The sequence below is a fragment of the Rhea americana genome, unplaced genomic scaffold (genome assembly GCF_003343005.1).
Source record: "Rhea americana isolate MKP2758 unplaced genomic scaffold, rheAme1 scaffold_284, whole genome shotgun sequence".
Taxonomy (NCBI): domain Eukaryota; kingdom Metazoa; phylum Chordata; class Aves; order Rheiformes; family Rheidae; genus Rhea; species Rhea americana.
Window position 1 is genome coordinate 731,493 of NW_028186406.1, and position 11,813 is coordinate 743,305.

The following is an 11,813-nucleotide window of genomic DNA, read 5'->3' on the forward strand; positions in this document are numbered from 1 at the left end:
TCTCAAGATGTCCCAAAATTGGTGTTAGGAGTAAAGAAAAGAGAAGATTCTGCAGTAAGGCTTGCTATCATTAGCTGCATGCAACCTTTTCTTTACATGTATTTATGTAAACTCTGCACATGAAAATACACTGCATGATCTATTGATCACATGTCTTTGTGCATGTCTTGCCTCTTTTCCTTACGACCCTCTCTCTACCAGAAATTCAAAGTGCATCAATCTGTTATGTCAAAGGAGGGAAATGGCTGACCTGCAGCACACAATGTTGTCTTCTCTGTTTCTTACACCTAAATAATGGGCTCCAAGTGAGCAACAACTTACAGGGAGAATTGGGTGGTTAACAGCTATGATATTCCCATCTGGCTTGGTGGAAATAAACATGAAGTGAATTGCCAGCAGAAAAAAACAGCACTGCTTTCTCCTAGGCAGGTTTAAAAGCCATTCTTCACATGACAGTTTAGCAGAGGCAAGCATGTTTTGCAAAAAGGCTATAGTAGCCTGCTCCCTTGGCTACTAATAAGGAACAGAAGAGATCAACCTGTGCAGTGAAGGGAACCCAACATTGTAGACGTTGCATAGGTAACRCCGATGCTGGTAACAGGGTGTGTGTTGAGGTGTGCACTCACTGGGCTTCGCTCGGTGCTCTCCTAGGTGGTGCGTCCATCTTGTTAGCAGCTCCTCGTTACACATCCTCCCCCAAGAAGGCTTCTCGGGAAGAGAAGTGCAAAGAAAGGTCTCCTGTGCACTCGCTGTTAACTGCTCCAGCCAACGACCTTACCGCTGGCCCTAGCGCTTCACCAGTGCACAGACCATCCGCTCGGAAGGGTGGCTCTCCAGAGGGTGCAGCCACAGGCATCCGGATAAGTAAGTCTGGTCCCATTTCCAGCCCAAGAGCTCGGCTGGGTCTCTCCTCAGCCGGTACAGTAGTGACTTACAAACAGGTGTTTGCTTACCTCAAGACTGCCTTCATTACAAGGCAAAAGGCTTTTATCTTTTGAAAGCTTAGCATTGTCACAGTTCTGTTTAAAAGAGATATGTTTTTTTTTTCCTGTGGTGAATGAAATGTGACTAAAATATAGCATCTAATTAACATTTTATACAAAGAGAATAGAAGATAAATGCAATACACCACTAAATTTAGGAACTGGTAAATTGCTTTATTTGGTTAAATGCTATGTGCTGTTGCTTAACATCAGTGATTGTAATAACAGGCAATATAGTTGCCTAATATCAATATTTTTAGTAGTTGTAGTTTCTGTAATATGCTTAGAAAAGTTCTGGGGTTTACAGAAAATATTGATGTAAGGCACACTCTCTGTAGAACTTGAGATAAAAATAGGCTTTCCTGTACCTTTTCTGCACCTTCATTCTCACAGTTATGAAAATGATGAGTATTTTCATGATAGCTTTTATTTGTCAATGAGTCAGGCTGTCAGGAATGCTTTATTACATTAAGTTGCAAAAAGCCCTCAAAATTATTAAGTACAATAGGGAAAATAGGTGAGAGACTAACTTTTCAAGCAATACTTATTTACCAGATAGCATTTAAAAAAATTTTTTCTGTCTTTCTATCTTTCTAAAAGCCTGAAAATTCCATTTCTTTCAGAGGGTGCATAAGCACTGCAGGTAGCAGTGTAATCAAGATGAACCCCACCTAGTACAAGCAGCAATCTAACCATGGCTCCAAAGAGCTCAAAAAAATATTTCTTGCTGCTCAGGTGGGATTTTTTGGTAGTTTCAACCTAAATTCATCATGCATGTATTGTGCTGTTATCACAATATCCTAGCTCTCTTCAATCACTTCATATTTTTGCATTTTAGAAACATCAGATTCTTCTCTTTATGCTTCATGCAGAGCGATACCTAGGCTGGGCTGAGCAGCCATCCTGACCAGAACATTAACAATATCGCTGAATAACCTTTGTTTCTGTGGGCTGCCTGGCTGTACAAAGATGAAGCGTGCATTTTTTTAGCTAATTTACATTTCTGATGGATGTTTAACAGCTAAGAAATGCCTGCTCATAAAAAGCATTCAAATGTCTGTGGCATTTCCCCATCAACGTGCTGGTTCCCCATCAAAGTGGGTTCATGCAAATGCAAATTTCTGTACCTGGAGAGCAACACCACCTTCCCCTGCAGTGGGCCTCAGTTCTGGGTGGTATCTGTTTTAGGCAAGGGATCAGTGGCAAACATAATGCCAGGTTTTGTGGTGTGGATATTTCTGCAACTGTAATTGGAGTTTAAGCCCGAATTGTTTCTATACAGACCACTGGAGATCTAGTGATCCCAACCATGACTTTCAGTCATTGCCAACACTGCTCTGTTCAAAGGGAAAGATGATGAGTTGTAGCACTTTTGCTTTTTTTCTTTTTTCCCCCCTCTGGCTCCCATTTCTTGTTCTTTGCTTTATTTGAAGATCAATGACTGTAGCAGAAATTAAACAGTGCATGTTCTGGTCAGAAGAGACTCAAGGCTGGAGCCAGCCACACAGTGAAACAGACTGTAATTCTTCATAATGCRCTTCGTAAAGGTCCCTGCACTCCTCCTCACTGGAGAAGACTATCAGTACTAACATCAGCACAGCGCCTTCTGATTAAGCTGAATCCCAAGCAGAGCAACTACTGCTGCAGCCTTATGTTTCAGGTCCATTTGTGGATGCCAGAAAGGCAGTGTGCCTGTTGAATTCTGCACTGGTTTGAGTTGCAGGACGTGGAATTTCTGATTTTATTCCTGACTTTACTTAGTTACATCTTTCTGTCCTCTAGTTTTCATATTTGTAAAATGCAAATTATAGTACTGCTTTCTGTTGTACAACCCCTTCAGATCTACTGGCAAAGAGCAGCTTATAAATTGTGGGCATAAATGTTATTTTATTAGTATAAAACACTGTTTATCCATTCCCCCAAAACACATTTACAGGCAATCTAGAAATTTGGTTCCATTCTCATTTAAAAAGGAATACTATTAAGTATAAAATAATGTTAATAACTTTGACATTTTCTTTGTTATTTTAAGTTCTATCCATTGAAATGCTATTTTCTAGGAGCTTTATTTTAGATGTAATCTTTAAATAATTCAGTAATATCTTTTAGTTTTTTTTATTTTTGTCTCTGTGATAATATTTGACTAATAATTTTCTCAGTAGCTTCTCAGACCATGGAGACTAGTGAGAGTACATCTAGGAAGCTACAGAACAAGATGGAAAGCCTGCAAAACCTGGTGGAAACATTGCAGATGAAAAACCAAGGTACTACAATTTACCAAATATATTCCTGTTTTATTTAAAAATACCAGCATTTGCCATAAACTATTTGTGGTACCTATAGCATAGCTATAGCATTAGCTATGTTTTTGAGTTCTATCAGTTTAGATGTGTCTGATTTACTAGTACCCACTTGTACTTTATCCTGCTCCTAGGAGAATAATTAGATTAACTGCACAATGTACTGTTGCTCAGCCCCTTAACTCTAATACGCTTCAAGATCCTTTACATTTTAAACATGGCATCTGGTCAGGGGTGCCCTCATGTGCTGTCATGTCCAATTAAATGAAAATTTTAAAGAGCTGATGACACTTTCAGGGAAACTGAAAGATATTCTGACAGCAGTAGAGTTCAAAACACACACAGTTTCCCAGCAGTGGCCATCAAGTGTATCTCTTCTTCCTCAACATTTTTTAAATTTGAGATGACCACACAGTAACCATGAAGGTCTTTTCAAGTTCTGTTCTTACTTCTTTTGAAATCACTGGTAAAACCCTCATGAATTTCTGTGACGGCAGGATGCCAGGTGAGAAGGATTTTTTTTTCTGTGCTTATTGCATATTCTAATTGCTGCCCTTTTAGGCTGCCTCCATGAATTTGGAAAATTATTATATCCTCACAACATATAATTCATATAGGAATGTATAAATAATCTGATCTAGATAAAACTAATCATATTATTTTATATAAAGGATCAAGTAACTGTTCTCACTCTTTCACCATCTGTTAACATGTTTAGGTAGCTTGTTTTCTCTATCATACCTTCAAAATATATATTGAAATCTGTAATGTATCAACAGCTAACCATATGAAAGGGATGAAATCAAAAAGCCATTTATATGCATGCTAAGTAAACCCTATTCCATGAACATTGGACCAMAGGTATTAATTTCAAACCATCACCTAAGAGAGTCTGAAATCAGTAGTATTTTGCCTCTTACTCCAGCTTTGGATGTGGCCCTTTAGTCCCGAAAGCAGATTAGGTGGTTTCCATTTGTAATTAGGTTTATCTTTTCTATTAAAAGCCTGCATTTAAAGAAATGCAAACTGAAGTTGCACTTGTAAGGGCTTGATAAGTGCAGAGTATGACACGTGGGAGGATCTTACACAGCTTGAAACAGCTGCACTTCAATCATTTTAACATTAGGTGATGTTCAGATAATCCCTTCTCACTGCTATTTTCAGCAATGTCATCAATGATCAGAACTCAGGAGAAGAAGATAGAGAAAGTGAAAGAAAAGGAGAAAAAACTAGCAAAATGAAGACCTATACATTAGTGATTGCTTTCACGTACGTACATTGTGTTTAAAATATCTTAAAACTTTTAAAGATTAATAATAAAAGTTCTTGTAGTTTTGTAATGTGTGCCTTGAACTAGAACACTCTTTACAGTCCTTATTTTCAAACGAGTGGGAAGTACAGAGGAGTAAACATGTATCTAAATACAGACTCTTTCACTGGCACACATTTGGAATAGCTATGTGCTGTAAGGGACACTGGCCACAGGGAATTGCTGACCGCTCCAGCTTCCACTGAAGCACAATACACCCCATGTGTTCTGGATCTTGCTTGCAATTTCAGGTACTCTTTTTTAGAAAGTTTTAAAATGTCTTGTAGTATTTTTCTTGCTCTTCTGAAAAAAAATCCTCCCCCCCTCCATACTTCATGTTATTAGTTTAATAAATTATGATTCATCTGAATGCCCCAGAATAACCAAATATTTCCAATACAAGCAGGAAATCTCACCTCGGCATTCATTAAYACTGAGATCGATAAAGTGTTGAACCACATGCCTACAGCTGCCAGACTGCACAGATTTCATCCTAGACCATGATTCCTTCAAGCAGAAGGRACTCATCAAATGGTATTTTTTTGGTTATTTTCTCTGCTTGTTGTAATGTATGGTTTTATTCATAGTACAAGTGGAGCCCACAGTCTGCCCTGGGATCAGCTTTGTAAGCACAGCACTCATATTTTGACTTAAAGTCAAAACTCTGAGGGTGTGTAGGTTCCTGGTTTGTTTGGGACTCTCTGTCCTTCTGCAATCCATTGCCCTCTAAGAACTGAAAAGGGGGAAAGTTAGGCAGAAGAAAAATGCATTTTGCATCTACACTGACTTTTCTTATAACATGCTAACTAAATATCTAAGTACAACTTACATGCTAGGCTCCAGCACCCATTTTTAAAAGAAGCTTSCTAGAACAGCTGAGCATATTACTTCCTGTTGCTCTCCAAAATCATCTTCAGTTGAGTCACCAAAACACATAGCCTTCCCTTAATATGTGTGCCTAAGAATAATGTTCTTGAAGGCCACTCCCAGTCTGAGATTTAGTAATAAACAGGAAAGAATGTTTAGCACATCTGGCATACACAGGTTTATTTTTAAACCTCCTATGACTTCTGCCATTTGAGGATTTTTGCAGCAGTGGGCAAATGACTTACTGCACGTAAAAGAATTAACAGAATATCTGATGCCAAAAACAACTCAAAAGCAAGAAGATGAACTCAAAAATYGGTCAAAAATCAGAATTTGACAGTACCTTGGGAAACAACATAGACAAAGAAAGAAGACAAAATAGAAGAGGAATTTTATACCCTCTCTAAATTGATTATTTTTCCAGAATATGCCATTCGATTTTTTTCCCCCCTCTGGGGACCATCCATAAAGAGCAGAGGCAATGCTGCCCCCTTGGAGTCCAGCAYGGCTGTCTAAAAAATTGGTCACTGAAGCTGCTGGCCTAGTAGCAGGGGCACCTTTCTCTAGACACCATGACAGTACTAATGAGGTAAGAGGCAGGAAGCCTCCCCCAGTAAATCCGTGCCTGAGCACAAAAAAATGTAGGACAAACAGCTGTACCTAGGTCAGCAGGAGGTGGCTATGGGCCAGGTTCACTAGCACTAGTGTTTTTGTTTTTATCTGGTTTACAGAAAGCAGTGGTTGCCTTGGGTCTGTGGCAGCATGGCAGACCACGCTGGCATTCAAGGGGTTACAGTCAGTCCACTAACCTTCTCCAAACCAAATGATTAGTAAGCATGGCTCTGCAAAAGTAGTTTCATTAGCACAAAACATCCAGTCATGAACTTTGTTTTGTTGGCCTTAAAGCTACATGGAACTATATTCAGAGTAGACCAAACCTCWATATTAATTTAGTTTTGGGTCTTGTTGTGGGAAAGAGGAGATTACTTACCGTTCTTAAGCTGTCCTCTATCATTGGCAACAGTATTTTCCCTTAATTCCAGCAGTTTTCTGTATGAGCAGATCATTTTTTCCACTGATTCTTTGCCACAGTGTTGCAAGCTTTAGTCATAATCTTAGCAAAGGCACATCCCTTTTCCTAGGAATCAGTTGCATTGATATGATTGTTTTAGGTGGACTTTGYATCACAATTTAGCCTGCTTTACATACTAGACAGCTCTACCAAGGCTTTAGTAAGAAAGAGGTGAGGTGAGTGAGAGCCTGTACTCAGCCTGCAGCCCAGCAGGCTGGAAAAGGTCAATGAAAAGTGCCTTTCTAGCTGTGCTCAAGCAACCAAGTTAAAAGAGTTTCAAAAGGCTGCAGCCCTGTGAGAATGGAAGGGAGCAGGTGGAGAGGTGCAATTAGCCAGGGAGAAAGGAGATCTGCCAAGCAGAAAAGCARCTTAACATCCCTGTGCTGAAACCCAGCAGAATTTGGTACAGGTCTAGGCTCCCTCTCTGCCACCATCAGAGAGGAAAACATTAGCTTGCGAAGGTGAAAAGGCCATACACTAACAGAGCCAAAACCAGATTATCTGTGTCCTGGACGTTGCAATATGAATAGCACTTTGTTACCCTGTGTCATACAGATACATGTTTATGTGTGACAGGAAGACTGTTAGGCAAATGTTGACCACAACAAGTGAACACAGATAGCAACCAACCCCCTAGAGATAAAACCTAATACCAGTCTACTATATTTGAGTGGATCATGTACAGAGACTCCAAGCAGCAAATTTAACTTCCAGAGAAAATATGAGACTTGTTTTCTGCAAGAGCACCTGCAAAATAAATAAGCAGCAAGTTGCAATGCAAGTTTCTGTACACTTACTTTAACTAGTTCCTGCCAAAAGAGAGCCCAGTCCCCATTCAGGCCTTAGGCTGTCTGCTCAGCTTACCAGTGACATGTGTCACTTGGCATTTGTATGCCAGAGCACTTCATAAATGAGACTAGATTGCATTTCACCTAAAAATAGTCAAGTTGGCAAGAGCCTGAGCAGACTGCAACCRAAGACCTACATTCTAAGTCAGTGTCTCTCTCTCTCTTTGCCAGGCTATGAGTAAGACAGTTTATTTGCTTTTAGAAATCCCAAGCTGCTGGCTGTTAGGCTGTTATCTACATAGGAATGTCAACAATAATTTCTCACATATAGCTTCCACCAGTTCTCACAGCCAGGACTYGTCCTAGACAAGTCAGCAGCCCATTCCAATACGACCACCTTCATGTAACAAAGCAACTTTATACCTGTTTAAGGCTACCTTAAGGCTTGAGTGGATGCATTGTTCAATAATGAACAATCACCTCAGTAAACTTAGAGAAAATGCTCTTTAACTACTCCTCTGATATTGAAATCCAGATTTGTTTAATTCACCATACAAATGGCATTTCATTTACATAGCATGGGCCCTGCTGCAAAAGGAGTAAGGTGAATGATGTAGTAATTTAGAGGTTTTAGAAGTGTGGTACAGRTCTGTATAGAAATTTTGCTTGGACATTCAGCAAGATGATGCAACCATGAAGACTATATGTGCTGTCTACGGGATCAAAGTGCAGGGTGTTTAATTGGAAAAAAAGCATCCTCATTCATAATTTGAGAGACTTTTCAGGGTTGGTCTGAAACATCTTCATCGGTGCTTTARAGGATCTATTCTAGTGTAGGTTAAGTGGCTTCCTAGTGAATATCTTAATCTAATAACACAGTTAATCTTCTCAGACAAGCCTCCACTGTATGTACAATTCCACTTAAATGGCTAAGGCTGTTCAATGAGTTGTTTTTAGGTTCACAGTACCTTACTATTTGAAGAACTAGCAGCAATGGGGAAAAGAACTTAAAGCATCTTGAAATAACATACTTCAACTTGACTGGTTCCTAAAAGAAAAATACAATATTTCAACTGTACCCCTTGGGTATATTGTTAATGTTGATTTATTAGTTAAAAAAAAAAAGTGAGTACAAAAAAAAATGTAATTACTCTAAAAGACCAGTAGTTTCAATACAATTCTGCTTATTCAGTTAAAGTCTTAAGTTGCTCACTGAAATCCACACAAGTATTTTGTGTATTCAGTCATAAAGCACATTGACAGACCTTGAAGCTTTCTGCTTATACACAGAGAAAGCAATATTCCTAATTTTCGTAATTAAACAGCAGGAATATTTGTTACAGTGAAGCAGTAGTTCCTTTTTGGAATGAGCCTCACGTTAGTATTTTCAACACAAAAAAGGTCTGTTCTTTTCAAATTAATGCATTAAATAAAGTGTAGTACTAGTTTCTCTGAAGAAGTTGAGGACTMACACGTGCACCATGTGGAAGACCTCTTCCTTCCAGATCCCAAACCAGCATCAGTTAGTTGCCTCCTGTGATGACAGCACCTTCCTTTCCCTTTTGAATCCAGTTAACATAAAAAGCTGGCAATCTTGAACTTACTTTCACTACCTTTCCTACAATGTTTTCTTGTATACAAAATCTCTTGAAAAAAGGAAATTAGGTTTTTCTTCCTCTGAATCTTTAGGCTAAGACAGYCAGAAAGTAAAGCTGACAGTATCTGTAAAAGTAACCTTGACCCACAGAACAAGATGCTCTGTCATGTAATAACTGAAAAATATTTGTTTTGCCTGAGAATACTTAGACTCCAATTTTCCAATGCAACAGTTCATTTGTATTGGTCTCCCTCCCTCCTCATCCTCCCCTCAAAAAAACCTCTAGATCATCTTTAGCTATTCTGTGGCTATGCCTACATGAGCAGACAGCACAGCTCACTCAGAATGGATTTGTAAAATGAAACAGCTGACACTTAAGACCCAGTAACAACATTTCAGAGAGTTGTTCTTAACAGCAGTTCTACTGTAGTCCCACTAGCTGTATACCAGTTAACCACTAAACCACAGGTGCCAAGCTTCTGAAGTTCATCTTCCAATCTGTTAGGACTCAAAAACCAATCCAGTTCACTTTACTCAGGCTGCTCTATCATGTCTGTGTGTGGCAGAGGGGGAAGAATAATCAGAGATAATTAGGTTAGAAACATGCTTTTGAAGYAAGTCTTCCTAACTAAATTGTTGACCTATACACTTCCAGAAGTCCTACAAAACAATGCTCTTCAGAGCAGGTTCACTCTAGGGAAGTCATATTTGTAAGCAAGGCTCCTCATTATGAGAAGGAGAGCTTGTTCAAAGTCGCATCATGTATATGTACCCTACAATACAAAGATCAGGCAACAGCTTTCTGCTTTTGTCATTTATAAATGTCAACTCCTGGATGCTTTGTCTTTTGTGGCTGGAAGTGTTTTGCATCATCTGCCTTGCTAGTAGCTCACAATTTAGAGAGAACATGTTTATATGGTAAAGTCCAGTCCTGAAACAAGCATATGAGCTTAAGAAAARAGTTACCAGCACTGGAGAGATTAGTCTGTATTGTTCACAAGTAGGCAGGACAAGCCACCTACTTTATTTCAGAATCCCATCCCTTAGCCATGACAGCAGTCCATTTTTTTTTTTCCAAAGCCTCATCCCGCCCTGACAAAGTAATTTATTAAGCTCATCAGACAGTYGCTTCTGACCTTTGCTCTCCTCTTAGCAGGATGATTCAACTAAAAAAGACCTATCTGCCAAGCCTCATTTGGACTGAGGTACTTCTGAAGAGCAGAGAATGAAATACTTAAGAGTTCGATCCTTTGTTACTACCAAGTGCCAGCCACTTTTGAGGGAACTTTAGTACTAAAAGTACAGGTCAACTATATCAGTTCTATTCTATTCAACTTAAGAGTCAGTTCACAACTCAAGTTATAAAGGACTGTCAGTCTGAAAGTGTTTATTGCTTATTTATACATTACATAACTTAAAACACTTAGTTCCTATCACAGTGCAGGCAGCCACACTTTCTAGTATGCTTCTAAAGCCCTAAGCAGTTTGTACAACATTTCATCCCATAGCCCCACTCTAAGCAATGCAAACTCAAGTCCAGGGTCCAGATTTATCCTGACAGGCAGCTGCTTGAAACGCTGCTCATGCCTTCATAGCCTACCTTGCACATCTTCAGAAGATTTTGATGTTAGCTTTTCAGGTTGCCAAATTATCTCCTATAGACAACAAGATCTGCTGCTCATTCAGTTTAAACAGSTTTGATAAAAGATTTACAGAGCTCTGCAATTGAGATGATCTTCTACTGAAGAGTAGCAAAGTTTTGGGGCTCCATGATGTATCTAAGCAGGTTTGCCATTAAATAAGCAGCTTCCAAGATCTAATTAATGATATCCCCACCACTGGTGGGCCATCTGATCTTCATGTGCAGTCACTAGGGTTCTGTTACTGCATTCTTCCCAACGTCTGACCTTCCCATTCTCCACTAAGATAAATTTCCACTCTACTTTGGTGTCTACTGGCAAGATAATGGATTCAGACCAGAAGCCATCCTTGTCACACTTGAGTGGAACGTAGCTGTGCCACTGGCCAAGACACTCGTGGTCACCTGTAACACCAATCAGCTGAGCATCCGAGTGYGTGATGTAGTGCACACGGAAAGTCACGTGGATATTTTGAAACATTGGGGGCACCGCTGCAACTCTCTTAGCTTTCAAGTCCCCATCAGGGCAGTCTCCCTGTTCCCATTCCTTGTTGTCACAGTCTTCTGCGCTGCCACTCTTAACAGCCTCCCCCAAGGCCAGGTGCTCAGAAACAACTTCCCACTCTTCATGGTCCACATCCCGACCCTCTGCTGGCTGACTCAGCTGCTCCTCACTTTTGTCCTCATGAGCATCACCAGAAGCTTCTGCCAAGTTCATCACACACCATCCATCACTTGCCCGCCCCTTCTGGGGTCTCAGTTCCCCTGCCTGCCCACCGTGCATTTCAGCTGGATGTTCCCCAGAGTCAGTCACAGAGGTGGCAGGCTTATTTGGGAGCAGGGGCTCTGTCTCTGGAGGTTCACAGGAAACTCCATCACTCTGAACATGGTTAAGCTCCTTCCTGGCTACAGCTGCCAAATCCTCTCCTGGCTTCTCTGGGCTGGACAGGGCAGTGGCCTTGGCTTCTAGCAGAACTTGCTCACCGCTTGCCAGGAGGTCCTCTAAGCACAACATTCAGTTAAAACAGGCACGCACAACAGTTTCAGCAGCACAGTTAAGCTCAGCAGCAGCAAGCCCCCAGAAGCAGCTCCCAGGCCTGGAGCACCGCCCCACCGGCACAGCTTGCTTGCACCTACTCCTAAGCGAGGGCAACCCGATTGCGGGCAGGCTTGGGCAGGCAGCAACAGCCCCGCAACCCGCCGGCCCCCAGCAGCCCCCCGCTCTGCCCCCGCCACGCTACCTGTGGCTGCCGCCTCG

At 40.7% G+C, this 11,813-nt stretch overlaps 2 protein-coding genes across 2 annotated transcripts in view; one reads left to right on the forward strand and one right to left on the reverse strand.

Annotated features, from left to right (window-relative positions):
• Positions 1-4,524, forward strand: part of CCDC158 (coiled-coil domain containing 158) — a 39,156-nt gene extending 34,632 nt beyond the window's left edge. Inside the window, exons 21-23 of the mRNA XM_085308856.1 lie at positions 652-864; positions 3,146-3,247; positions 4,448-4,524. Coding sequence (XP_085164982.1) covers positions 652-864; positions 3,146-3,247; positions 4,448-4,524 — 392 coding nt within the window. The remainder of the gene's footprint in view (positions 1-651; positions 865-3,145; positions 3,248-4,447) is intronic.
• Positions 4,525-10,275: 5,751 nt separating this feature from the next.
• STBD1 (starch binding domain 1) overlaps positions 10,276-11,813 on the reverse strand; it is a 2,955-nt gene continuing 1,417 nt past the window's right edge. The window contains exons 2-3 of the mRNA XM_085308862.1: positions 11,797-11,809; positions 10,276-11,557 (exon numbers count right to left, since the gene is read on the reverse strand). Of these exons, the coding sequence (XP_085164988.1) occupies positions 10,737-11,557; positions 11,797-11,809 (834 nt within the window). The 3' untranslated portion in view covers positions 10,276-10,736. The remainder of the gene's footprint in view (positions 11,558-11,796; positions 11,810-11,813) is intronic.